Source organism: Schistocerca gregaria, chromosome 6 (genome assembly GCF_023897955.1).
Source record: "Schistocerca gregaria isolate iqSchGreg1 chromosome 6, iqSchGreg1.2, whole genome shotgun sequence".
NCBI lineage: Eukaryota > Metazoa > Arthropoda > Insecta > Orthoptera > Acrididae > Schistocerca > Schistocerca gregaria.
The window spans coordinates 304,440,696-304,467,576 of NC_064925.1; the positions used below are offsets into that span (position 1 = coordinate 304,440,696).

General features: G+C 42.7%; 1 protein-coding gene across 1 annotated transcript in view; it reads left to right on the forward strand.

The window, feature by feature from the left end:
- Window positions 1–2,058: 2,058 nt before the first annotated feature.
- Window positions 2,059–26,881, forward strand: part of LOC126278861 (luciferin sulfotransferase-like) — a 29,784-nt gene continuing 4,961 nt past the window's right edge. The window contains exons 1-4 of the mRNA XM_049979135.1: window positions 2,059–2,221; window positions 6,629–6,728; window positions 12,052–12,193; window positions 15,008–15,128. Coding sequence (XP_049835092.1) covers window positions 2,059–2,221; window positions 6,629–6,728; window positions 12,052–12,193; window positions 15,008–15,128 — 526 coding nt within the window. The remainder of the gene's footprint in view (window positions 2,222–6,628; window positions 6,729–12,051; window positions 12,194–15,007; window positions 15,129–26,881) is intronic.

The following is a 26,881-nucleotide window of genomic DNA, read 5'->3' on the forward strand; positions in this document are numbered from 1 at the left end:
ACAGGAAGAAGATGCTGTGATATGCAAATTATTTGCTTTTCAGAGCATTCATACAAGGTTGGCTCCGGTGGCGACACCTACAACGTGCTTACATGCGGAAAGTTTCCAACCGATTGCTCATAAACAAACAACAGTTGACCGGCGTCGCCTCGTGAAACGTTGTTGTGATGCCTCGTGTAAGGAGGAGAAATGCTTACCATCACGTTTCCGACTTTGATAAAGGTCGGACTGTAGCTTATAGCGATGGCGGTTTATCGTATCGCGAAACTGCTACTCGCGTTGGTCTAGATCGAATAACTGTTAGCAGAATTTGGAATCAGTGGGTTCAGGAGGGTAATATGGAACGCCATGCTGGATCCCAATGACCTCGTATCACTAGCAGTCTACATGGCAGGCGTCTTATCCGCATGGCTCTAACGGATCGTGCAGCCACGTCTCGATCCCTGAGTCAATAGATGGGGACGTTTGCAAGTCAACAACCATTTGCACGAACAGTTCGACGACGTTTACAGCAGCGTCGAGTATCAGCTCGGAGAACATGCCTGCGGTTACTCTTGGCGCTGCGATGGTGTTCTCAACGACGAAACTGGGTGCACGAATGGCAAAACGTCATTTTTCGGATGTATCTAGGTTCTGTTTACAGCATCGTGATGGTCGCATCCGTGTTTGGCGACATTGCGGTGAACGCACATTGGAGGCGTGTATTCGTCATCGCCATACTGGCGTACCACCCGGCGTGATGGTATGGGGTGCCATTGGTTACACGTCTCGGTCATCTCTTGTTCGCACTGAGGGCACTTTGAACAGTGGATGTTACATTTCAGATATATTACGACCCTTGGCTCTACCCTTCATTCTATCCCTGTGAAACCCTACATTTCAGCAGGATAATGCACGACCGCATGTTGCAGGTCCTATACGGGCCTTTCTGGGTACAGAAAATGTTCGACTGCTGCCCTGGCCAGCACATTCTCCAGATCTCTCACCAATTGAAAACTTCTGGTCAATGGTGGTCAAGCAACTGGCGCGTCACAATACGCCAGTCACTACTCTTGATGAACTGTGGTATCGTGTAGAAGCTGCATGGGCAGCTGTACCTGTTCATGCCATCCAAGCTCTGTTTGACTCAATGCCCAGGCGTGGTGGTGGTGGTGGTTAGTGTTTAACGTCCTGTCGACAACGAGGTCATTAGAGACGGAGCGCAAGCTCGGGTTAGGAAGTATTGGGAAGGAAATCGACCGTGCACTTTCAAAGGAACCATCCCGGCATTTGCCTGAAACGATTTAGGGAAATCACGGAAAACCTAAATCAGGATGGCCGGTGGCGGGATTGAACCGTCGTCCTCACGAATTCGAGTCCATTGTGCTAACCACTGCGCCACCTCCCTCGGTGAACAGGCGTATCAAGGCCGTTATTACGGCCAGAGTTGGTTGTTCTGGGTACTGATTGATCAGGATCTATGCACCCAAATTGCGTGAAAATGTAATCACATGTCATTTCTACTATAATATATTTGTCCTATGAATATCCGTTTATCATCTGCATTTCTTCTTGGTGTAGCAATTTTAATGCCAGTAGTGTATAACATGGGGCAGCGCGGAAACCAGCGTCCAGCCATCCGGATTTACGTTTTCCTTGTTTTCCCTAAACCACTTCAGGCAAACGGTTCCTTTGAAAGAGCACGGCCGATTTCTTTTCGTATCCTTGACCCAACCCGAGTTTGTGCTTCGTATCTAACGACCTCGACGTCGACTGGACGCTAAATCCAATCTTCCTTCTCTCTCTTTAATTTCGGCAGTTAGCAGATAAGGACGCAGTCCCCATCACCCATAACAACGTCGACCATTTCTTCCCTAGAAAACACGACTACCACGTTCCGTTCTGTTCGTTGACGGTTTGTGTGGATGTCGCAATTTTAAATCAGTTGTGGAATGTATTTAAATTCTGTTCTATCAAGCGTGCAGCGACCTCAATTCAGACGTCGTAGCCATACTGCGCTAGTGCACTTCTGAACAAGTGTGCAAATGTAGTCTATTTCTCAGGCTGCAGATGGGTGCGATGCACTTCGAACCAGTGAGGGAGCGTGATGGGAAGGTGGTCCTGTGGAGGGCCGACCCTTCGCGCTGCATCGTCACAGACCACTACCGCCGCAACTGGACCTGCGTCTCAGATTTCGAGGTGCGCTCCGACGACGTGTGGGTCGTCTCCTTTCCCAAGTGTGGTGAGCAATCCGTCACTCAATACATTTAGTTACACACGAGTGAAATGTGCAGTCGAGGTTTGTTGATGGACCCCGTCGTAATGGAATAACGCTGGATTAGCAGAAGGGGTAAAGAGCGGTGTTGTCCTGCATCTACATATACACACAAACTCCGCAAGCCACCAGACGGTGAATGGCGGAGGGTACCTCCACCACTGTTAGGCGTTCTCTTTCTCGTCTACCACTGTTAGCCATTCTCTTTCTCGTGATACTTGAATCCCGTCGTAATGAGTATTGCCACACAAGGTTTCGCGAATACACGTAGCTGATGTCGACATATTGCCACGTTTCGGGTGATAGCCATTCAGCCATTTTCATGGGGCTTTTACGCTTGAGATTGCTGGTACACGACGTCAATTTTACACCCAAAATAAGCTTTAGCTGCATTACCGCCCTTTCTCGAGTTCAACGCCCCCTGACGAGTGTTGCTTCATCTGAGACACGCAGACCCACGTGTGATCGTGATGTTGCATGTACCCACTATTTATCTGCAACACCTTGGGTCTCTCTTCAAAGACATTGACCATTCTCGACATCAAATTAGCACAGCTTTAAATGAAGAATACACCCGATCATCCGAAAGGTAATGAGGAATTAGAGTTGCTCAAATCCTGTGCGTTCGTTCCAAACGTAGGTCAATATATCGTCTAAAATTAGGCAGGAACTAGAGAAACATTATGTTAAAGTCGTCTTCCGGCCTCCTACAAAGATCTTCTCCCTTCTTGGCTTTCTTGCTGTTTTGAGCTTGTCTGGTTTGAAATGTGTGTGAACTCTTATGGGACTTAGCTGCTAAGGTCATCAGTCCCTAAGCTCACATACTACTTAACCTAAATTATCCTAAGGACAAACACACACATCCATGCCCGAAGAAGGACTTGAACCTCCGCCGGGATCAGTCGCTCATGTCTGGTTACAATATAACGCACGTTTTTCTAGAGAGCACATCAGAAAGTTGAAGGAATCTGTAAACCGAATTTTTGTGTCGCACTTGTGTTAGATTCACTAAATGTGTTACGCGTTTTTGTGTTTGAATCAATTACAGAAACATGGGGATGATTTGTTTTAATAGAGTTGCAGTGGTCGGTTTCTTCCACTCGTTCACAACGGTTGAAAACTGTAAGATGAGCATGGTAATGCGTCACATTGTGAAACACAACAAGAACCTTAAAGTTAATTCTGCAGCTTAAATTATAATTATCATGTGCGGCTCGTCGAAATATGCCTGTAAAAAACAAATACCTCTGTGTTTAGTATCAGTTTGCTTGAAGAATTCATTGCAAATGTGGGAGATTTCTGCTGTTCAAAATGACTATTCCTCTTCGAAGCTAATAATCATCTACTTGTTTGTAACATGTACTTCTTTATGCGCTCAGATACAGCTGATTGCAAAACCGTCTCACACTGTCAGTACGTCGGTACAGTGAAAACTCTGAATATTTCTCCCTGTAACCACAGTACGCATAGAAAGCAGTGCTACACGATTCGTGCACAAACGTTTCATCGTTATCGCCCGGTAGTTGCAAGCTTTCGGTGTCTAAGTTTGTGACAAAGGGCAATTTTACTTGTTATACTAGTCGAATTTTATGAACTGTTTCTCAACTTTTGGCACGATACTGTTGAATGGTTTGAATTACAAACATTCAACTAAATGTGCAGAAAATTTTCTTCGGAATAAAAAAGCACAAACAGGGCTCACATACTTCAGCTGAATGATGAGAAGCAAGTAATGCTACTATGTTCTTGTCTTTTTTTAGTGCTTTAACGTAAGAGAAATGATCAATTTCTGTCTGCAGTTTCGACCTGTAGCGCAAAAAAATTGTCATTTTTCTCACAATTGTGATGTTGCAAGATAACAAAACCGATTAAAATGTATTCATTCACGTTCTTTTGTTCCTTTTATAACCATACTCTTGGTCAGACTACTAAATACAGTACATATCAATGGATCCATTTCAACTGTTTTCCTTAAATATTTTCACAAGTTTCAGTTCAGCACGAAATTGAATGTTTGTAATATTTATGTATCTGAATAAGAAGTATAACTACTCCCACGATTCACTTGGTCATTTACTGAATAGAAGCCAGCTATAACTGACCACTGGAAGCACCAATGATTCTTGTTTGACTGAATATTTTTCACAGCATATTTCTTTCCAGTCAATTTTGATAATATTCTGTGTTTTCCCATAACGAGCGAGGTGGCGCAGTGGTTAACAGACGGAACTCGCATTCTGGAGAACAACGATTCGATCCCGCGTCCGCGTGTCCTGATTTAGGTTTTCTGTGATTTCCCTAAATCGCTTCAGGCAAATGCCGGGATGGTTCCTTTCCCATCCCTCCCTAACCCAAGTTTGTGCTCCGTCTCTAATGACCTCACTGTAGACGGAACGTTCACCAGAAAACTCCTCATACTCCTCCTCCTCTGTGTTTCCCCGTGACAAAACCTTTGTTTATATTCACGTGGACACAATGTTTCAAGATTTATTTTAATACCCTGCTGGATTTGTGAAGTTGGAAAGTTTACAGTTTTGTAACAATAAGTCTGTGACATTGCTTGGATACCATTCACAGACGTCATTAGACAGCGACAGAGACGCATTCTTGGTGTTCATAAACATTTTCCTAACCTCAAATCACTTGGGAAGTATAACATAATGTATTCATTACCTTCTTCCCCTCTAAAATGGTTGCTAGTCAGTTTAAGAAAATAGTTTTTGTACCACCAGTAACATATCCTCAAGTAGACCTAAGATTGAAAGGCGAATATCCTTGTGTGTTTTGATAGATTTTACAGAAAATTTAGATGTGGGGTTAACAGTGTAACGCTTAACCTGAGAGTCCACAGCCGTGTTTTTCACACCATGTGTATCGGAACATGTAAGCTGCCTCAATAGTACCAATATCTTTACGTATTATTTTGAAAACAGTACAGACGGTTTGGGCGTGGAAATAACGAGCGATCACAGTCTTGTTTTAGCCGTCAAGTGTACCTCAACCTGTTAATTACACCAGTAATGCCAATATCTTTACGTATTTTGATATCTAATACAGACAAATTAGATGTGGAAGTAACATTGTGACATTTGAGTCCCCCCACCCCTGTTAACTGAGTGGTCAGCTCGGCGGAAGGCCAGGCTGCAGGGCCTGGGTTCGATTCCCGGCTGGGGCAGGTGATTTTCTCCTCTCAGGGACTGGGTGTTGTGCTGTCGTCTTCATCATTTCATCCCCATCTCCGACGCGCAAGTCGCCCAATGTGGCGAATGCAATAAGTACTTTCCCTCGACGGCCGAACTTCGCCAAACGGGGGGACTCCCGGCCCACAATGACGTACGCTCCATTTTGTGACACTTGAGAGCCCACAGTCGCGTTTAAGATGTGAAGTGCATCTTAACTGTAAGTTACACCAGTAGTGACAATACCTTTACGTATTTTGATGAATAATACAGACAATTTGACATGGAAATAACATTGTAATATTTAATTAGAGGGTCCTTCGTGCCCCATACCAAATGGAGTACAACTATCGAACTTTAACTGTACTCAATTGGAGTACAGAGAACAAGATTACCAACCCTGGGGTACACGATAATCCGCTCTTTAGTTTTAATGACTGCTGAAACAGTGGGCAATGACTAGCTGTTTCATTTTAGTGGATGGCAAAATACTGGGTTGTCACTGATCTAAATGAGTAAGTGTGTGTGTGTGTGTGTGTCTGTGTGTGTGTGTGTGTGTGTGTGTGTGTGTGGATGAGTGGTTGTTTTTCTGATAAAGCTGTGTCAGGTTGCAGTGAATTCTGACAAAGCCGTTTGGGTTCTGCAAATATCACAAAGCTGTGTCAGATTGCTGCAGATGTTGATGAATCTGTCAGGTCTGCAGATGTTGACGAAATGACTGTTCTTGAGCACATACTCATTCCTGTTTCGTTTTAATGACCTGTATAAATACTGGGTTGTAACTGGGAGATCTCAATGTGTGTGTTTGTGTGTGTGTGTGTGTGTGTGTGTGTGTGTGTGTGTGTCTGTGTGTGTGTGTGCGTTGTCTTAGAAGCTCTGTGATTGGTCTATTTCCTAGAAAGTGGCATGGCTTAAGGAGGAGTTGAAAAATGTGATTGGGTGACAAATACTGGGCTGTGAATGGGAGGTGTAAATATGTGTGTGTTGGCTTAGAAGGTCTCTAATTGGCCTGTTTCCAAGAAAGATGCGTGGTTTAAGAGAGGGGAGGGTTGTCGCAGCCCTACTCTTGCAACTCCCTGCAACAGTCCGAGGAACGGCCAGTGTGCATATTTGGTACCGATTGCCTACTGCCTTCCTACTGCTTGAGACAAGGGGTACGCCACCAAAACTGACCAGCTTGGTAACTTCTTTGCAGGCACAACATGGACCCAGGAAATGGTGTGGCTCATTGGACACAACTGCGATTTCAAGACTGCGAAGAAGATCAATCTGGAAGACAGATTTCCGCAGATTCAGTAAGTATATTGTGATATATCGCCCATCAACCCTTTCAGACCGGATTTGTTTCTTACGGAAGGGAAGGTCTGTTTTATAATTTCACACTCTTAAATAATTTTTTAATGATTTTAGATGAAAGGTTTATTGAGATATATACACCTAATTTCAAAGTGTACTTTGTACACGTGGCTTCTATTACAGACTAAAATAATTAATTTTGAAATACTCACTGTTGTAACAAATTAACTGACCATTCAATAACTACCACGCAAAATAACAATAATAACATTCAATTATTCAGTGGAATATTACTACCCATACACCTCTCTGCGTTCTGATTGTCACAAGCTGCTACGCACTGCTATATTTCCTTGACGATATTTTTTATAGTGATGCACAAGTGGCAATACTTGCACACAATGAAAAGACTGAACATTCACACACATGTAAATGGGATTTTCATCGAGGGAAAAACTTCTGTTGCAGAGAAGGCACAGTAAAAATTAATGTACACACTTGTAGCCGTGGTGTCTAAAATGGTTAAATCAATTGCCCACTTGGGACGCCATATGTAATATATCTACTAATACTTCCCAAATGGGATGCCTTATTGACATATATTAACTATCCACTAGCACATTTCGATCGAACAATCAGACACATTCTTGTGAAGTGGTTACTCTTACTGCTCACCGCTCGACATCTGTTCCACAACCTGGCCATACAAGCCAATTCAGGCATAGATAACAATGAATGGAATGTGGGTAAACTATCTTACAAATGACGTACTATGTTTCTAGACCACTGAGTATGTTCTGCACCGCATGCTATGGGTGAGTCCATGCAAGGGTCAAAGTACTTCCGATAACATTCAACAAAATCAGTAAAAACAGTGTTCTGGTGCCATCTTCCAACATTCACAATACTTTGAGAACGAACGCTGACTGTAAAAATTCGCCCCCGGGAGCTATACAGTCCTTGCGGCTCTAAAATTTATGTTAGCACTACTTCGTAAATGTTCGTAAATGATCGGGTGACAATGTGATCCCACTCATTTCCATTAAATCAGATACTTCGACATTACAAAATCATAGTGACACTTTTAATTAATGCACAGGCTCTCCCTGAGATATTCATTTAAATTGTATAATCTTCTTAGTTGTAATATAAATTATAAAAAATTTACTTTGACGCCCACAACAACTGCATTACCACGACTAGCGCCTAATGGCTCGAGTTTGTTGTTGTCATCTGCTACTGTGGTGTATCAACTGCCATCAGCCCTGTCTAGTATTTAACGAGGTGCATCTACATGCACACGGGTCTGTACGAAGTTTTTCGTAAAGCTTTCTAAAACAAGACACATTAAATAAAGTAACGGGGTAGGAAAGTGCATGTTCAGAAGAAAACGTTATAACCTGTAGAACCTAAATTCATGTTTGCGTTCACTATCTTAGCAAATACTATGTGAAGAGATACAACAAATAACGACATTGTTCTCAGAATTTTGCTTACGGTATCGATCTCACTTCCTTAGTCCTGGTATTCATAAAACTTGGCATAATTTCTCATGACTACAGGATGTGTTACATATTCGTAAGACTCTGATAATGTATGTAAGTAACATGTTCGGAAATCTGTCTTGGAGTACATTTACAACGAGTGTTCAAATATCTCATGTGCTTGGCACTCTCACAAAAATTCCCGCTAAGCTCTGTAGGATTTTCGAATTCTTGTGGTAGCTTATTGAAAATGGATACAGCAGTATACTACACATCTTTCTGCGCAAAAACCATTTCCACGTACGCGCACACCATAATTATTCTACCACGCAAACATTTGGAGTTACACTCGTCTGGTATGAGACCTTCCCGGGGTGGGGGGAGGAGGGGGTGGGGGTCCAATGGGGGCCGAACCGCAGAATAACCATGGGTTCGGTGAGGGACGGAGATGGGTTGGAAGGCTTGCTGTGGCCTGTTGTGTGAACCACGGAGGGCTGCGGCACGTCGAAGCCTCTCCATCATTTCTGGGTACCCGGTTCAATACATACCTACATACATACACACATACATACATACAAACATACAGTGGCACTGACGATAGTCTGTTTGAATACCTGTCGTAAATTTATCCCACTTAGTTTTTTATAATATGTTTTGTATAAATCGTTATCATTAGCAGAGTTCATGGAACTCTACAAATATTTGAACCTGCTTGCTGCATTCATACAATTTTTAGCCTGACACTACCCTCCACTGCCAAATAGACGACAGCTTGATACCACAGAATAAGTCCTTTATTTATTTACACGTCAATTTCCGTAGGACCAAATTGAGGAGCAAATCTGCAAGGTCATGGAATGTGTCAGTACATGAAATTACAGCGTAGTAATAACAGATAAAAATAAAATGTTTATAAACCCGAAAGAAGTCAAGCGGTAAGTGTAAGTAAACGCAGTCAACAGTACAGTAAGAATCAGCTTAATTTTTCCATGAACTCATCGACAGAATAGAAGGAGTGACTCATGAGTAAACTCTTCAGTTTCGATTTGAAAGTGCGTGGATTACTGCTAAGATTTTTGAATTATTGTGGTAGCTTATTGAAAACGGATGCAGCAGTATACTGCACACGTTACTGCACAAGAGAGGAAAAAAAACACGTCCTTCTGTTAGTAAAGTAGTACCATAAATTTCTTTTATTTCCAGTTCGATTCAATACTACCACATTAGTTACTCTATCTACTCATCTACTCTTCTGTATTACTCAGTAGCACCTCATCTTTTTTTCCTGTCCTTGTCCGGTCGGCTTATTGTAACGTTTCACATCCGTTTAGTGCTACTGTCCAGGCAAATACGAGGGCGTGCCGAAAAGTAATGCCTCCGAATTTTTTTATTCTGCTCTTAATATCTGTTGACGTATCACATGCTATGCCTATTACTCTGTCGACCTTACCGCAAGTTGCTACCCTCTGTCGCTAGTAGACTTCGAATTGTAGCGTAGAACACGGCTGTGTGTAACGTAACTACGTCTCAGAAAGCTAAAAGCACGAACTGGAACAGTTCGTCCATACATGAAGCACCTTCTCCTTCGGCATGACGATACTACACCACACGTGAATGCTGCAAAATCTGCATCAGTCATAGGATAACTCCTAATATCGTGCCAGACCTCTTTTTGGGCAACGTAGCACAGCAACTCGACGTGGCATAGACTCAACAAGTCGTTGAAAGTCCCCTCAGCCATACTGCCTCTAATGCCATCGGTAATTGAGAAAGTGTTGCTGGTGCAGGATTTTGTGCACGAACTGACCTCTCAGCTATGTCCCACAAACGTTTGATGGGATTCATATCGGGTGATCAGGGTGGCCAAATCATTCGTTCGAAATGTACAGAATGTTCCCCCAACCAGTCGCGAATAAATGTGGCGCTGACATGGCATGTTCTTATTCAGAAAAGTTCCATCGCAAATGCCTCTAAATGGTCTCTAACTACTCCAAGTAGCCAAACATAACTGTTCCCATTCAATGATCGATTCAGTTGAACCAGAGCACCCAGTCCACTCCATGTAAACACAGCTCACATTATTATGGAGCCGCCACAGGCTTGTAGAGTGCCTTGTGGACAACTTGGATCCATGGCTTCACGGGGTCTGCGCCACACTAATCCTACCATCATCTCTCACCAACTGAAGTCGAGACTCATCTCAAGAGGCTACGATTTTCCAGTCGTCTAGCGTCCAACCGAAATGATGACGAGCCCAGGAGAGGCGCTGTATGCTGTTAGCAAACCCACTCGCCTCTGTTGTCTGCTGCCATAGACCATTAAAGCTATATTTCGCTGCACTGTCCTAAATAATACGTTTATCGAACGTCCCACATTGATTTCTGCGGTTGATTCAAGCAATGCTGCTTGTTGGTTAACACTGAAAACTCTAGGGAAACGCCGCTACTCTTAGTCGCTAAATGAAGGCCGTCGGACACTGCGTTGTCCATGGTCAGAGACAATGCTTGAAATTTGGCATTATCGGCACACTCTTGACGCTGTGGATCTCGAAATATTGAATTTCTCAAAGATTTCCGCAATGGAATGTCCCCTGCTTCAAATCTCCAACCACCTCTCTGCGTTCAAAATCTGTTAATTCCCGTCGTGCGGCCATCGTCGGAAACCTTTTGATATGAATCACCTGAGTACAAATGACACTTTTCCAGTGCACTGACCTTTTCTATATTGTAAATGTGATACTACTTCCATCTGTATATTTGCTTACCCCTATGCCATGACTTTTGTCACGTCAGTCTATTTATGTTTGTTCGTCGTCAGGGGACTATGCTAAGAAATAAATATGTTCACCTGGAGAATAAATATATAAAATGTTAATAAAGTTTACTTTATTTATACAGCTTTAAGAGTTTCTACAGAAAAAATAGGAGGCATTAAGTTTCAGCACATCCTCGTAGCTTCAGATAAAAACTTGCCAACATTAAAGTTTACAATCGATATTAACAAATATCTCTCTTTCAGAAACGCTTCTCTTTCTGTGGTTAGTCCGCATTTACGTCCCCCTACTTTGACCATCGTCACATATTTTGGTATCCAAATTGCGAAAGCGTACTTCCTTTAGTGTCTCACATTCCAATCTACGTTGCCTTGGCATGACCTGATTTAGTATCGCCACAGTCCGTTATTCTTTACTTTTGTTGAAATTAGCCTTGTAATCTCTTTTCAAGACACTACCCATTCAATTCAACTGCTTCTGCAGGTCTTTTACCGTCTCTGTCAGAATTACAATGCCATCGCCAAATCTCTTAATTATTCGTTTTTATTCTTGTACTCCACTCATGACTTCTCCTTGGTTTCGCTTACTGCTTGCTCAATGAATTGGATGACATCAGGGATAGGCTCCACCATTCTCACTCGTTAATCAACAACTGCGTCCCTTGCGTGCCTGTCCACTATTATAACTCCAGTGTGGTTTCCGTACAAGTTTTAGGCAACCCTTCGCTACTGTACTCGCTCCCTACTACATTCAGAATTTAAGCGAATGCATTCCAGTCAACATTGGCGAAAGCTTTCTCTGGTATAAACGTAGGTTGGCCATTTTTCAACCTGTCTTTCAAGATGAACCGTAAGATGACTCTAGAGTAGCTTCTTCCTACATTTCATCAGACACGAACTATCTTAGCCAAACGTGTAGGTGAGGTGGCGAAAATCGTTCTATTTCGCGTGGACTATACTCGCTACATGTTAGGAAGAATTACTCAAAAGATATTTTCATTCACTTGGAATGTTGTTAATGTACGAAATTATAGATCACAGCAGTGTTGGACACGTGTGTGTGCAGGAAAATGACCATAGGCGGCGACGTGCCAGACGGCGAACTGGAGACAGTGCGGAAGGTGGCCAAACTGACGCCGCCACGCTACATCAAGAGCCACCTGCCCAAGGAGCTGCTTCCCACCCAGATCTGGACCAAGAGGCCCAAGGTGAGTCCTTGTCATACACCTCTGTGTTTACAATGTCCGTGAAACGATGGGCGTTCAGTTGACGTAATCTGCCATGTCATTCATATAAACTATCTATGTAAACCGAACTGACCCCTATATGTCACCAGAGGTGGACTCGCCAGAATAAAAGAAGGCGGGAAGTATTGTTCCGTCAATTACTCGTGAGTTTCAGAGTGCTACCAGTAGTTCATCTAGCGCAGTTACTGTGCGTAGGAAAATGAAAAGAACGGGATACAATGCTCGAGCAAGTCCTCATTAGCCACAAGTTTCTATACACACTGCTAAGCAACGTATGAAATGGTGTAAGGAAAGATGCTACTGGACAGTGAATGATTGGAAATGATTTGGAGTGATGAATAACGCTGTAGCAGTCTGATGGAATGGTTTGAGTCCAGCTAACGCCTTGAAAACTTTATCTACTGTTATGTTTAATGGCGATAGTGAAGAATGGTCTGGAGAAAGTGCTGTTGTGGTATGGGAGTGTTTTGATCTCTCAACTACGAGGTTATCAACGCCTGCACAAATTCCCAATCTTTTCGCTGTCCAGTCTCGCCATCTTCCCGAATGATCATGAAATGATGAGGACAACACCCAGTCCCCAGATGGATAAAACCCCGACCTGGCTGGGAATCGAACCTGGAATCCCGTGACCCAGAGGCAGCAACGCTTGCCACTAGAGCACGAGCTGTGAACAGGAGTGTTTTTAGTGGATAGGGTATCATTCCTTTATTTCACTTTAGAAAATGCTAAATGCCAATGGATAGGAATACATTTTACAGCTTTGTATACTGTGCACAGTAGAGGAACAGTTTGGAAACGACGACGTATGTATCGGCATGACATTGGAGTCTGTGACAAAGCAGCGTCTGTCGGGCAATGCTTTGTGGATAGCAACATCCCTGAAGCAGACTAGCTTGCCTGGAGTCCCGACCTGAACCCAACGGAACGCCGTTGGGACGAGGTAGAACGTCTGCTTCGCTCCAGACCCAAGCGTCCAACATCACTGCCTTGCCCAGGACTGCCGAGACCTCACAGATATTCAGGCACCTCATTGAAAGTGTGCCCAGCATAGTTCATGTCACCGTAAAGGTGAAGGGCGGGCATACCTCATATTAATGACCACTAATAGTTGTCCAGACACTATTAATCAGATAGTGTACATACTGGGAACAGCGGAGTTATCATCCTATCCTAGAGTACCCCTGACGCTATCTTCAATCCTAATGATGATTAGAAGTTAGACGTTCTAAGTTAGTAATCTTTCACAGGAGAACTGAAAGAGATTAGTCACATACACAAAAGATCAACCAAAGAAAAATAAAGTCTGCCATAAACTCTCAGAGGTAAATTTCATAGCAGTCAAAAAACTAAAAAAAGTGAAACAGTGGACAACTTTGCTTACTAAAATACTAGCAGTGTAAAATAAGGGCCGGCCGCGGTGGTCTAGCGGTTCTAGGCGCACAGTCCGGAACCGCGCGACTGCTACGGTCGCAGGTTCGAATCCTGCCTCGGGCATGGATGTGTGTATGATGTCCTTAGGTTAGTTAGTTTTAAGTAGCTGTAAGTCTAGGGGACCGATGACCTCAGATGTTAAGTACCATAGTGCTTAGAGACATTTGAACCAAGAGCTCCTTAGTTTAGTTAGGTTTAAGTACTTCTAAGTTCTAGGGGACTGATGACCACAGATGTTAAGTCCCCTAGTGCTCAGAACCATTTTTTTGTAAAATAAGGAACATGGATCCTCTGGAAATTATGTATCAGTCTCCAGATAACCAATCGACAATATTACCTAAGAATAAATATTTCTTTTTTCTATACCGTTTTTCCGAAATAGTCATGCTATGGGAAATAGGTTTGGTTACATTTTCCCCTCCTTGAGTACTAAATGTCACTAGAGGCGGCCTCTCTTTATTCAGTGATTGGAATAGTCAGTGATTTCTCTCTCCTCTAAAGCACAGATTTTTGGTTCATCATTTGGCTCTTCAAACAAAAATTTAATGGCATCTTATACAATCACATCTACCTGGTTACAAAGAAGTTTCCCTGTACCTAAGGTATGTGAAGACTGTGGTGCCATACTACGTACTAATGAGACAGTAAAGAAAATGCTGGGACAGCACAGGACAGCAGGCGAGAGGCAACTGAGGTGGCCACCCCTTTGGAACAACAGGTTGGACTCGCCCGGAGCCCAGGAGGAGGATGCGTTTCTGCACCATTATCACTGTACTCTTAATGAGTTCTGCTAAGCGATGGTGCACAGCTGTACCGAACGCTTTCCGGTAATCAATAAATACGGCATGAACCTGAGTTCTGTCATTAATTGCCTTCTGGACTCCTTGAATGAACAAAAATAGCTGGAATTCGCATGACCCTTGCTTACATAAACCTTTCTGATTAATAAATAGGGGTCCTCAGTCTCCAGAAGAGTTATCATTCCTGAACACTATATGTGTTTCATAATTCTATTCTCTACGCGGTTGAACTAGAGGTAAGCAATTTTTCCTTCGATAGTGCTTCTGAACTTACATAGCATATATCTGTGATGACGTTTTGATGTCTGTGCAGCCATGTTATGCCACCTGCTGCACTGATCTGACCGAAGAAGTTAAAGCTATTTCAGTGTAGTGTGTCAGAACACCTCGTGATGCTTCTCAACGCATCAGTCTACGCATAAAAGGGTGTGCTGAAAAGCAACGCCTCCATATAGTTTATTCTTCATAACAGTCCAAATCCACCTACACAATAATTGTTGTTTGTCACTAAACTGCAGCGTTTCTTTTCTGTTCCTTGCAGGTGATTTACGTTTCCAGAGATCCAAAAGATGCGGCACTCTCTTATTACCACTACTATAACCTGGTTTACGGCTTCAGATTCACGTTTGAGCACTTTATGGACTGGTTCATGATGGATCAAAGTGAGTACATGCACTGTAATTACAAATCAGTAAGAGCTACAGTGAAATATGTTTTATTTGCATAAGAGAAAAATCCCAGAAGAAAGAGATAATAAGATTCTGAATACAATACTTTGGACTATCTAATTCAAGCTAAATTAATTTCTTTCTCTTTATCCACTTTAGTTGTTGAAAATAGCCTGCTTCGTATTGTAAAGAAGACATATACTGGTATGAAGAAATAAATCTCGGGTGAACAGGGTGGTATTAGTGTGCATAGGATACTCATACCAGGTTGTTCACCCGAGATTTATTTCGTTATAAAATACGCCTGGAGAAATTGAAGAATCACATATACTGGTATGTTACGAGCTAAGTTCGAACCTACTAAAATTTTATCTTACACGGGATACATGACACAAATAACATAAATAGTGACGCAATTAACAGACCAGGGGCAGGTCGAAATAAGTTTCAATAGCTTGTGCGTCATCTACTGCTGCCAAGACAACACTAGAGCGTTTCACACTCTTTACCACTACTGCATCTCTTAGATCTTTAAAAAGTGGTGCTTGGCCACTGAACACACACACACACACACACACACACACACACACACACACACACACACACACACACAAAAATTGCCGCAACGGAGTAAACGTCCCAAAAATATGGCTAGGTCTACTTCTTATTTAAGGATCGCCTCACTATAGGGAATTTGTGGCATACTGGGGATCTGAAGATGCATTGAGGATGCATAGCCAAATGGGTTGAATATGAGCTGCTCAGAATGTAGATTACACTACTGCCTGAACGCAACTTACATTCTTGAAGTACAGCGAGAGGGCACCAGTCAGCACCAAACGAGAGCCGCGAACCGAATCCTCTCCAATCCAAGTTCTCTCCTGAACTCTCTGCAGTTCAGAAGCTCCACTTGGGAGAAAAGAGGGGGGGGACGAGGGTGAAACTGATTGCTCGTGCAAAGCTAACGAATACGTCCCCTTTCCTACATAAAAACAGAGCAAAGCAGCAAAAACTTCTAGGTCAAACTATGCAGAAAGAAACATTACAGCTCACGAGTGTGGTACTGATTTCGTTCAGTCTCTTTCCGTTGGTCACCGCTATCCACACCCCATCTGTTTGCGGATGGGCGACATTGGATCAGACCTAGACAATGAGTGACTTTAGAGGGGAGCAACAAATTTCCTCATGCGAAGGAAGAGTCGGTAGGTGGACCTTCTTTGATGAGTAGGAGAAAGACAAATGTCACTCTCAAGTACACTCAGGGAAAAACTGTGGCGATCGGTGCCAACGAGCCTGCCCTCAATAAGAATTTCGGGCAACAGGAACAGTTTCCACGTTGCTACTGACACACCGTCACATGCTCTCGGCCGATCCTATCGGACTGCCGAGTCCTCCAGTCACACTACCCTCTGGCGAGAAATCGAATATGTTCCATTCTAAGCAAAAACGCACCAATCTCTCACAATTAATTATCACATAATCGTAACACAAATGAAACAAATCACCACTAGATTTGTGGTAGTCATCTTATAATGTTAACAAGCACCTTGATGTTTGCAGTTATGAAACATTAACAACGTTAGGGCCAAATTGCAATTGTGAAGAATTGGCTTGGTTGAAAGATCTCAAACCACAAAGTAGCCCTAGAGAAAGTAATTAAGCCGGTGCGATTTTCCAGTCAACGTAGAATCTTGACAGCTCGCTGAAGAATGGATGAATGAAAGACATGACAGAAATGGACACATTATAGATGGTAAACGGTATACACATTTGAAACTTGAAACTTCCTGGCAGATTAAAACTGTGTGCCCGACCGAGACTCGAACTCGGGACCTTTGCCTTTCGCGGGCAAGTGCTCTACCAACTGAGCTACCGAAGCACGACTCACGTCCGGTACTCACAGCTTCACTTCTGTCAGTATCCGTCTCCTACCTTCCAAACTTTACAGAAGCTCTTCTGCGAAACTTGCAGAACTAGCACTCCTGAAAGAAAGGATATTGCGGAGACATGGCTTAGCCACAGCCTGGGGGATGTTTCCAGAATGAGATTTTCACTCTGCAGCGGAGTGTGCGCTGACACATTTATTTGTTAATGCATCAAATTGCAGTACGTTGTATTAAATGATTTCTTTATCAAGTGTTTTATTAGTTGTGATCAACAGGTTTGATGAAGGACATTGTTATACACACCTACAAAGCGCTACTATAAAATTTTATTTTGGTATAGCTAATTTCGACTATTTCGTCATCATCAGGCAGTTCTGGGCGTAATACACAATAAGAGCGCACAAAATTATGCTGAAGGATATCAATATCGCCTATTTTACACCATCAAACACAGACTATCTGGTGTATGGTAGGACATTAAACATCACTAAAATACAAATGGCTTGAAGCGCAATGCTTCCAACATTTAAGTGTCGGATAGGGCATGTCTAGTGTTACACGAGCGTTTTCCCAAACTCACATAAGTGATATAAAACCAGGAATAAAAAGACAAATCAAATCAGAATAATTAAATCCCACTGATAAATGAAATTTGTATAGTACTAGTGTTTGCTTGTACTTAACTAACATAGACTACATTTTTATATTTAACTGTATGTTCATCTAAACAAGAGGCATCTACGAACGCATCTTGCACTGAGCCGTAAGAGAGCAAGTGCGCCGTAGGTCATAAAAGCCGGGTGGGCAGAATTCGTGAAGGGCCCTTAAACACCTGCAAAGTCTGAATGCTAGGCGTCAGACTGGCACATGCTTTATGGAGCCGCTTTGGGTACGAGAAGCTAAAAGTCACAATACAGAGTGTGTCTCCAGTTGTGCCATGTGAATATATTCCGTTTTCAGCAAGCTGTGTGTTGTATGGGATACGCGCCTTTATTGGTAGAGACCTTGAAGAGCGACGTTGTGGACAAAATGGTAATAAACATATCTTCTTCGAAATGCACAGACTGCTACAGATAACACCTGATAGCGGAGTGAGGAATGGCACAGTTTTGACCACCTTTGAAGTTGTGGGACACCACCACTGAGCTGAGGCCCGATAAGACAAAATGTTTAATCCACTACGAAAACCGCTAAGCTTCCGTAACATAAATAATTTAGAAGTTGGAGAGAGAAACATGGCTGTGCTTACAGAGGTCCATTCTCGTTGGCCACAGTCGGAGAAAGAAAGAGGAGGACACAGTTTTTCAGAGCCAAGTGTTACGAAGATTGTTACTGGTTAACCTCCTGAAATGAAGGAAGGAGAATGAGGATAAGAGTCTTTAAAGGCTATTTCTCATTGCCCAGCACTCAGAATATTTATCGTACAATCAATCAAAGTTATGTGACGACAGAAAACGTAGATGCACAGGTCTTCCTTGTAGTAAGCAGACGGTACAGTAAGTATTCTACAGCCGAGCACTTCTGCCGTCAGATGCCATTACGGGGCACCTCTCCTCAGTCAAGTGCCTATTCGAACAGATATGGTGAGCAGGCGACTTAGGTACTTTACCGGTTGATTTGAACTTAGACGAAGAAGCGAGTTGTTGATACGAAACCAATGACTGATTCCGCAGTGTCCTCTGCTGATTAACGTGGTGTTCAAAAAATGGTTCAAATGGCTCTGAGCACTATGGGACTTAACATCTGAGGTCATCAGTCCCCTAGAACTTAGAACTACTTACACCTAACTAACCTAAGGACATCAGACACATCCATGCCCCAGGCAGGATTCGAACCTGCGACCATAGCGGTCACGCGGTTCCAGACTGAAGCGCCTAGAACCACACGGTCACACCGGCCGGCTAACGTGGTGTTACCTGGCCGCAACAGCGAGACGTACCATAAGGGAATTCGAGTAATTTTAACGACATTCGATAATTTCAAGATTTATTCTGAAGAGTTGCTGCATCTGTAGGTTCAAATGCTTTCAGCTCCGGGTATATATTCAAATGCATATTCATCTGTAGCACTTTCTGTCGCTAAGCACTAACCCTTTGAAATCATGTTACCATTGAAGCAAATAAAATTTTCAATACAGATACATGTTCTTCTGAACCATACTCCAGATGCTAACCCCAGGCTTGCCAAGGCATTACCTTATCATTATCACTGTTTGCCAAACCATTTATTGCATATTCTAGAGCAATAACCTGAGTTAGCTGTAATTGCTGTTTAATTTCTTAGATAACGGACCCTTTCATCATCATCTTGGTTACCAGCGATTTAATTATGTCAGATAAACAGAGACACTGTCATACATCTGATTAGCATCACAAGCAAGCTTCCACCAACCATGCCAGCTTACACTAACTACCAACGTATCTAAGAGTAACTCTGAACTTCTTACGTTCAAGATTGATCTAGTTCCTTCTTCATGTGATGTACAATTTTAATGCATAATACAGGTAAATCAGACAGGAAACTACACTGAGTTTCTTCACGTTGTTTCTGCTGATAGAACACGCAATCATTTTGTGAGCGTGCATCCAAGAAAGCATTATTTTTTCTTTCTATGTTCTGGCCATTTTCAAGGTGACTGGCAGGATTTTAAATCACTGTACACAATACTGTGGAGGTAACGAGTATACATCGGCGATAACATTGCCGGCAACAACAGCGTCAATTCTAAATAAAATTTTATGCGTCTAAAAGTAAAACAAAGCAAGCGCAGAGTCAGTCTTTGATTATTTAAATGGGTGGCATATGCCACTCGGTGATGACTCAGAATAATATACCCTCGGAGAGTCAGACATGAAATGAGTTGTTTGCATGATTCGTCCAGCTGGAAGCTCTCTTCTAGTTTGAGCACGTTCCCTGCTAATCTTGTTCCCACACTTTCCTTGACCACTGAATCCCAACGGTGTGAGACAGTGACCAATATCTTGGTTTTCAGTAATCCATGTCATGGTCAGTGGAAATCAATGTTCAGCAACTGCAGATTTGCTTATCTGTAAGAAGACGGGTGTGTCGATAGTGTTCGGTACACCGTTCTTGTAAAGCAACGACCTGTATCAAAAGTATCAAAATGCCATTGCCTGCGGAAGAAGGACGGGTCCCTGTAATAGCGCCAAGGCCTCATACTCGCCGCTAGAGGGACGTCGGCGCACAACCACGGGATCACAGAGCGAGCACACGTAAGTGCCGACCGTCCACTGTATTCAGTAATGCTGAAAACAATGAAATGGAGGCTACAAAAGAAGAGAAAAGGTATAGAGAGCGTTTCCTGACAGCGCAAGGAGTACAGAGAACTGAAATTCATCCACGAATGGCACACGTTAGGGACAGCGCTACATGTCCATTGCAAGTTTCAAGGAATGGCACAAGCGATTCAGGAAAGGACGGATTTCATTGGCCGATGTCGTACAACACATTACCGATACATTTCTCCAAAAGGTGGATCCCCTCATTAGCCACACGGCATTACCGACATTGTCAAAAATGTTCAAATGTCTGTGAAATCTTATGGAACTTAACCGCTAAGGTCATCAGTCCCTAAGCTTACACATTACTTAACCTAAATTATCCTAAAGACTAACACACACACACACCCATGCGCGAGGGAGGACTCGAACCTCCACCGGGATCAGCGGCACAGTCCATGACTGCAGCGCCTTAGACCGCTCGGCTACCCGACATTGTCCATTAGGTGGATGCCATCATTATTGAAGACCGGCTAACCATGGTAGCAACGGAACAGCAACGGACATAATATGCTCCCCGTTCACTTGTGCTAGTCTTCGATGAATTTCCGTTCCCCGCACTTCTTTCACTGTTGCGAAACGCACCACCTCTCTTTGCTTCTATTTAGAAGTCTCCATTTCATTATTTTCACCACGACTGAGTGAAGTGACAGGTCGACGCGTGCAAGTGATCACTCTTTCGTCATGTGGGTATGCGCCTGTGTCCCTCCAGTGGCGAATTTGGAACCTCAGCGCTCTTATAGATGCCGCACATCCTTTTGTAGGCAGTGACATTATGATCATATCAGCTGGTTTCATTTTACACCCTCCAGCTCGCTTCTTTTTGAGTGCATCTTATACATTGTACAGTCACATTAATGTGAGCACCGGTCAGTAGCCTGAGTAATCACGTTTTGCTGCGCGAACCGCTGCCAGACATGCAAGAAGAGAGTCAGTGAGGCTCTGGAAGGTATCGACAGGGATGTGGAGGCACGTCGACTCCAGTGCCGTGGTAACCTGCTCTAGGTTTCTCGGTTGAGGATCCATGGCAAGCACAGCTCATTTGAAGTAGTCTCACAGATTCTCGATTGGGTTAAAATTCGGGGAACTGGTGATCTGGAGAGGGTCATACATTGTGACATATTGCGTTGTCTTGCTGGCAGATGCCATCGCGCCAGGGAGAAACAAACTGCATATAGGAGTGGGTATGGCTACGAAGGATAGATGCATACTTGTGGTGATCAGTTGCACATTCCAAAATGACCAAGGGAATGCCACAAAAACATTTCCCAAACCATAACACTCCCTCCTTCGGCGTGGACCCTTCCGACGATTGTTTTAGAGTATTTCACGCCGCACAGCCAAACAGACATGTTTCCTATGGAGGATAAAACGAGATTTATCTGAAAAGGCACCATATCACCACTCAATGAATGATCAGTTGCGCTATTGGCGTGCAAATCCTAGCCTTCGTCGCCGATGATCAGCAATCAGCGTGAGTGCATGAACGAGGCATCTGCTATGGAAGCAACATTCGCTGGACGGTAGTTGAGGAGACACTGTTGGATCCCCTTGGTTCATCTGGGCTGTCAGTTGATCAGCACTAGCGCGCCTGTTCGCCCGTACATATGTCAGGAGCCGCCGTTCATCCCTATCGTCTACGTCCCGTGGTTCACCATGGTTGCCTCTGAGCCAGTTTTGGTTAGTGCCATTTTGCGATACGCGGTATACTTTAATCAGAGCAGCACGCAAACGGTTTAGAACCTTAGCCGATTCGGAAATGCTTCCACCCTCGGCCCGCCAGCCAATGATCATACCCTTTTGAGGGTCAGATAAATCGCTCCGTTTCCGCATTTCGCCAACGACGGCATTGTTTTCCGCGTGTATTCCCGCCTACCGTAAAATCAGCTCATCTTGCACAGATACGAGAGAAGCTGCTGTCTTGACTGGTGAGAAAAAATTACATTCACTTTATGGTTCTTCATTATTCTGCTAATTACTGAAGAAACATTTCTCACGTACTATAGAAAGTCAGTAGAGTTAGCTTTTCTTTGTTACTGATCTTTCTTTGGTTAGTCCGGTATTTTCGCTTGCAGGGCTATCTTCATTTGAAGTTTTGTATATCTACTAACCAGCTCTTCCAGCTGTCGTGCCAGTTCACCCTTGTGTCTGTCACCGTCAGACACTACATGTGTGCCATGTACTAAAAATTTAAGTACGGTCACAGTTTGTGGATGATGGTGACATTTAGAAACCTGAAATTTGTATCGGTATGGGTGGGCCTACGGTACACGCAATTCCCTAAAAGACCATTCTCCTTATGCCAAACTAACACATCCAAAACCGTCAACTGAAGACAAGGTCTGTAAATGAGTCCGCGATCATGTTATTTGTAAAGGTCCGTTTTGACCACATACATTGTACAATTTATAATTAGCAGTTTCGGTCGTTGTGTGACAAACAAAGAGGAATTAGCTGAAACTAAATCTAAAATGGCCTAGGAAGACATAAGAAATTAAAAACGAAAAATAATAACTTGATTAGCACCCATGCATACCACCCGCACATATCATAAAAATATTGTGATACCGTTAACATCGATATGCCTTGGTACATAATATCTCCTGGTGATGGCCTGTGTGCGATCTGTATTTATACATCCTGTGCTTATGCAAATAACTGAGGCCAGTAGGGGCTCTAATAGAAGGGTACATGACTATACATTATTGTAAAGTCTATAGTTAAAATGCAATATGAGTAGTCATTGGTTAAAATTATTTCGTATGGCAAAATTATCATCTGACTGTACAACATATGACTAGATGTCCAAAATAACGGGGCATTCCGCTCACATTTAGATAAAGAAGTACACGTGGCAGGAAATGTAGAGGGTAATATGGAAGTGTTGCACTAGGCACCCAAAAGGCAATTATAGAACCAACTGGAGTAAATGGAAATTTTCGTACACAGAAAACGACAAACAAGATTAGTGTTGAATGAACAGAATGAGTTTAACCCGACTGCTTATTCTGATGTATTCTGAAGGCCAGTGGCTAGAGCAGCGTCGAGCGCTGCACCAACTTGGCGTGCGGTCATGCGCGCTTCTCTCAGCGACGAGGGGAGTGGGTTGGGTTGGGTTGTTTGGGGGAAGAGACTAAACTGCGAGGTCATCGATCTCATCGGATTAGGGAAGGATGGGGAAGGGAATCGGCCGTGCCCTTTCAAAGGAATCATCCCAGCACTTTCCTGGGGCGATATAGGGAAATCACGGAAAACCTAAATCAGGATGTCCGGACGCGGGATTGAACCGTCGTCCTCCCGAGGAGAGTGGGCCTTCTTCCGAATGATCGGCCGCAAGGAAAAATGGTTCAAATGGCTCTGAGCACTATGGGACTCAACTGCTGTGGTCATCAGTCCCTAGAACTTAGAACTACTTAAACCTAACGAACCTAAGGACATCACACACATCCATGCCCGAGGCAGGATTCGAACCTGCGACCGTAGCAGTCGCACGGTTCCGGACTGCGAGCCTAGAACCGCGAGACCACCGCGGCCGCAAGGAAACAAAAGACTTCATACAGAGAAGCCACGAGGTGGTGTCGCTGAGGTTCCGTTCCGGATGTGTCATCGACTATCGAGATTCTAATTAACGGCGATTGTCTTGTCATTTATCTACTTACGATTCTGTTCATTTTCTATTCATATATTTGATGTTACTTTTACACCTCTTACGTGATAATGTGTTATTTAATTTTTCTAGCTACGAACTTTCCATAATAACCCTACATGCGTTTTATGTGGATTTTAGGTATGGATTTTATTTTCGTATATTGTATGGCAATTCATGTTTTATTCTCAGACGATCATTTTGCCACAGGAAATAATTTTTATTAATAACTACGTATACCGCATTTTAACTATGGTTTTACAATATTAATTATTTGTGTACCCTTGCATTAGTGGCTTCTGTTGGCCACAGATATTTGTATAACGGTGGGACGCACCCAGGGCGTCACCAGAAGTTACTACGTACATAGATGTGTAGATATTGACGTTGATGCTGATATCAGAATATTTTTATGGTATGTCCGGTTGATATGCATGGGTGTTAATAATATTATTTTTATTTGTTATTTCCTATGTATTCCTAGGCCTTTATAGGTTTAGCTCCAACTAATTGAGCTTAGTTGGTCACACCACTTTTTTTTTTGGTTGAAATGGGCGATACCACTCATTATAAATTGTACAAATTATGTGATCAAGAAGGATCGTTACAAACAAATATCAACGACGGTAGCAGACGTTCGTTTCCACTTCCATGATAAATCTGATATCTGATATTTTCACGAGTGAGTCAAGATGCTCAAAAAACTCCAGAAATTTGTTCTTGCCGTGGAGGCAAACTATGAATACGAGTATGTTACTGACGTATCTCAACAACACTGTCGGTTTTAACATTGCAGAGTTGGGTTCTTTAAAGTCTACCGTAAATAAATTAGCTACCATGAATGAGAGAGGGCTACCCGCGGCGAGATCGTTTATCTGTTCAAAATATTGGTTATCAAATAAAAAGTAAGTGGAGATCGGCACACTCTTAAATATCGACACCATTTCCACTTCAAGCTTGCTGCCACTCTCTGATAAAAAGTAAACAGGTACGTCAGTGAACTAGCAGACGAGGTCAAAAGTAAGCAATGAACGGCAGGTGCAAAATTTCAAAGTCTTCAACCGACTAATACAATCAGCTGAATTACGGACTTGATGACCACTTTTATCTGCTAAAGATTTCAACAACGTGACTAAATATTTGGCGAACTAATAAGTAAATGCCTCAATGTTACTAACAATTTTTCTAAAAATATCTGCCGTCATCATGTTTCATCACTTCCCTGTTCTTCTGAACCACGGTTTTGCATTCCAACACATGCTATCCATTTTAATAATCAGACGCACAATTACTAAGCATTGTGGACTTGCTGATTCTGCACTTGCTTAGTTTTACTCTTAGACGCAAGTAGTTTTATCTATGACTAACGCTGTCATTGTTTTCCTGACGTAATCGCGCTTACTCCAAGGTATTGTATCAAGTGGCTTTCGCCAGCAATTCACTTTGAAGATGGTAGGAAAGCTATCAGCCGAAATATTGGTAGAAGAAATATTACTGTTCCGAGTGCATGCCTGAGATTGAAGGAATGAAAATTACATTCTTATAAATCGTCATTGAAGTTACCATAGTTTATTGAATTTCACGTAATTCAGACAACAAAATAAGTCAGTTTTCAACATATGAACGTCAATGCTACTGGTTACACATGTCGATACGTCGACAAACCTTGTTTGGCATTTACGTACAGGAAGCATTGTTGCTTCAGTTCAATTGCGTTTGAGTGTTTGGTAATATCACGTCATACATCTGGTACTCTGCGTCTGAGTGTGAAAAGTAACCTATACTGATATTTACTAAGACGCAATCAGTAGTTTCACTGCGCGATAGTAATGGTGATGTTACTGAAGACACTGCTACTAAAGCAGAGTTACTAAACTGGGATTTCCGAAATTCCTGCACCAAAGAAGACCAAGTAAATATTCCAGAATTCGAATCAAGAACAACTGCTAACATGAGTAGCTTGGATGAAGATATCCTCGGTGCGGCAAAGTAGCTTAGATCCCTTAATAAAGGTAATTCCTCCACTCCAGTCATATTCCTTTCACAGTATTCTGATACAATAGCTCCATATTAGCAGTCATATGCAATCTTTCGCTCGTCAAAAGATCCGTACCTAAAGACTGGAGGGCTGCACAACTCACACCAACGTTCAAGAGAGGAAACACTAGTAATTCGATGAATTACGGACCCACATCACTAACGTTGGTTTGCAGTAGAATTTTAGAACATGTAGGCTTACTGTGTTCGAACGTTGTGAATTACCTCGATGAGAATGATTTATTGACAAATAGCCAACACAGATTAATAAAATAACGTTCTTCTGTAACACAACTACCTCTTTGTTCTCACGAAGTGATGAGTACTTTCGACAGGGAATGCCAAATGGATACCATATGTTTATATAATATTTATATACCGACAAGGCTTTTGACACCATTCCTCAGAAGTGACTTCTAATGAAATTGCGTTCGTGCCTCAGCTGTGCAAGTGGATTGGTGATTTCCTGTCAGACAGGTCACAGTTCGTAGTCACTGGCGGAAAATCATCAAGTAAAACAGAAGTAATATCTACCGTTCCCCAAGGAAGTGTTACAGAACCTCTGTTGTTACTGATCTATATTAAAAATTTAGGAGACAATCTGAACACCCGTATTACATTATTTGCAACTTATGCAGTCATTTACCGTCTAGTAAAGTTATCATATGATAAAAATAATTCGTAAAATAATTTACACGAGATCTTTGTATGGTGCCAAAAGTGGCAACTGACTCTATAAGGAAAAGAAAGAAGTCATCCACATGAATATTAAAAAGAATACACTAAATTTCGGTCACACGATAACCCACATAAATCTAAAGACTATGAATTCAATAAATACTTTGAAATTACCATTACGAATAACTTAAGTTAGTACGA